General features: G+C 37.7%; 1 protein-coding gene across 1 annotated transcript in view; it reads left to right on the top strand.

The window, feature by feature from the left end:
- The first annotated feature begins 62 nt into the window (after positions 1–62).
- Positions 63–2,985, top strand: part of folr (folate receptor) — a 3,478-nt gene continuing 555 nt past the window's right edge. Inside the window, exons 1-4 of the mRNA XM_035680298.1 lie at positions 63–274; positions 1,759–1,891; positions 2,069–2,257; positions 2,835–2,970. Of these exons, the coding sequence (XP_035536191.1) occupies positions 1,763–1,891; positions 2,069–2,257; positions 2,835–2,970 (454 nt within the window). The 5' untranslated portion in view covers positions 63–274; positions 1,759–1,762. The remainder of the gene's footprint in view (positions 275–1,758; positions 1,892–2,068; positions 2,258–2,834; positions 2,971–2,985) is intronic.

The following is a 2,985-nucleotide window of genomic DNA, read 5'->3' as shown; positions in this document are numbered from 1 at the left end:
CAGTGAGACATAATAAAACAGATTATCACACACACACACACACACATACACACACACACGCACACAAGCAGACTTTGGACATTGGATACATATTAATTGAGTGTTCACTTGCATTATGGGCAACCATATTTTCAGTCACACTCCACTCATATGCTCATGCATGCACAGATGTGGGTTTGGTTTGTTTCATTTTCAGAAGTGTGTAGGAAGTGACTGGAGATACTGACTCGTAGGAAAATTATTTCAGGAGTGAACCATCGCAGAATCTACCACGGTAAAGTGAATCTTTTAACCATTTCTTGTAGAAATCTTCTTTAGTCTTTAGATGAGTTGACACATATAGTGGTTGTTATTTTCCCTAAATCATGCATTTAGTTTGTCGTGTAAGATTCAATTTCTTCAAGTCCTTGAACTATTTCTGTTTTGTTCATGGCGTTTATTTATATTGTGTTTTTTTACGGGTTCAGGAGCTCTGGTGTAAATTGTTTATTTGTTACTGTTATTACCTAATTTTTCCAATTTGTGATAATTTAAAAGCTGAATAATGAACTATAAAAGAGGGGGAAGAAATCAATTTACAATGAAGTAAAAACAATCAGATTTTTTGTTGTTGATATGATGCAATTTGATGTAGAGAGTAGTGCTCCAGTGTGTCATGTCACAACCTCAATAAGCCATGCCCATAAGATATTCTGTCAGGCTTAATGGACACTGGTGTTTGTGATATTTATACATTACATATGGTTCTGGAAATACTTGGAAATGAACACAAATATTGTAGAATTTTGGAATTCTTAAATAGACCAAATTTTCCTTTAGATCAGAAAGATAAATGTAATCACTTTATGTGACGCTCATCTCCAGATTGCCAGTTTTGAGTTATTTTTAACTTAACCTTTCTATAAGATTGTATGCTGTGTGTTTTGTTGTACTTCAGATTGTACTTTTTATGAAGAAGGAAGGGCCGGCAAACTTATACTCATCACTCATAACTTCCATGGAAACGTACATTCTGGCTGAGATTGACATTAACTTATTAAACATCAGTAGCCCAATCCAGCTAAATTTGACCACTTGACAGTTGATATTGCAAAAGCAGAACCCATGCACTCCAATCTTATTAGTAGTAAGGTTTATTGAAAGGTGAGGCCAAACAAATAAGTCACTGTGGTCCTTTTTGGACAGGTTAGTGCAGCTTATATACAGTGCAGATCAGCTTCAGAAAATTCAGAAAAACAACCAAATAAATTAGTTAATATCAGTGATTTATACTCAATGGATATTATGAGTTAACTTTTCTTAATATGTTACAAAAAGAAAATGTCGACATGTACTTCTCAAAATCAGCATGTTTTCCCAAAACACATCCCATTCCTACTCCAACAAATATCACACTTGGTGTATTGCCGCAGAAACTTTACCATAATAGAAAAATAGGCTGGATATGGTTTGGAAGTTCTTGGGTACAAAACCATTGGTTGGTTAAATGAAGTTAACAAGCACAATGATTAAATAAAGATATTAAACAATGATATCTGTGCTTATTACCAAACAGTATTCGGTAATTATTACCTGCTGGCAAGATGGTATAAAAGTGACTGAGGTAGACAAAGTGCTGTATGTGCGACGCGTGTATGTTACTCATATTAGAGTTTACAGGGCATCCCCATGACAAAGCTTAACTTTTAACTGGTACTGTATGTTGGCTGTCCTATCAAGAACCTCCCACTGATATATGTTAATGCCTCCCTGCTGCAGAGCCATGTGGGCTGTCCTGGTCTTGCTGCTAGCCCTCTCCAGTGGCGCTCTGTCTCTGGACAAACTCAACATGTGTATGGACGCCAAACACCACAAAGTAAATCCTGGCCCTGAGGGACAACTCTACCTTCAGGTGATGAATACAAATGTTTCTACACAGCAAAGATGAAACAAATGGCGGGATGCTGGGAGAATCAAATGGGTGTCATGTTTTTTTTTCATGGAAAGTTTGTGTTGATCCAGACACAGGGCTGAAAAAGAATATGTTTTGGTCCAACACCATTAAGTGACCCCTCTCTCTTCTTCCCAGTGTGCTCCGTGGCGTGACAATGCATGTTGTACAGCCAACACCAGCGCAGAAGCCCACGACGATAACTCCTACCTGTACAACTTCAACTGGAATCACTGTGGTGCCATGAGCCCTGAGTGCAAGAGACATTTCATCCAGGACACTTGCTTCTACGAGTGCTCACCACACTTGGGACCTTGGATACAAAAAGTGTGTATTGTGCATTTGTGCTCTCGGTCTCTCTTGTATGTGTCTACTTGCAACACTAGATGGCAGCATATAAAGTTGAAAGGACTGAAAGGGCTTGTCGGGATAGTTAAATCAACATATACAGCCTGTCGCCATTATTATGCCTTTATAGCAGTGGTTCCCTGGTGGTCGGGACCAGCCTTTAATTCAGCATTTCATTAATTTCTGTGAAGACAACCACATTATTATTATCATCATTATTTTAAGTTTAGATCAGTTGTTCTTTACTGTTATTGTTATGCATTGAATATAATATGAAATATCCATAACATATGTCACTTAGTTAGTTTTCTGAATAATAGAAAAAGGGTCCCTTAAAAAAAAAGATTCACTGCATTATAGTTATAAAAACATAACCAGCTAATTACATTTGATAAAGAGAGACTTTGTAATATGCCCCAGTTTTGTTTGTAGAGACCTTTATAACCCACTTGACAGATCGCAACATTGTACAAGGAGTTTCCTTCTATAAATATATCAACGGTGTTCTGAACTTATTATTATTTATATCATACAAACTAGTCAATCGTGTGTGCAGGTGGATCAGAGCTGGCGTAAGGAGCGTATCTTGGATGTGCCTCTGTGTAAGGAGGACTGCCACAGTTGGTGGGAAGACTGCAAGAATGATTACACCTGCAAGACTAATTGGCACAAAGGATGGGACTGGAGCTCAGGTAAGTACAAACACA

The sequence above is a fragment of the Morone saxatilis genome, unplaced genomic scaffold (genome assembly GCF_004916995.1).
Source record: "Morone saxatilis isolate NCDOM2014 unplaced genomic scaffold, NCSU_SB_2.0 Contig8, whole genome shotgun sequence".
NCBI lineage: Eukaryota > Metazoa > Chordata > Actinopteri > Moronidae > Morone > Morone saxatilis.
Note: the sequence above shows the minus strand (reverse complement) of the source record. Positions and strands in the feature narration are given on the sequence as shown.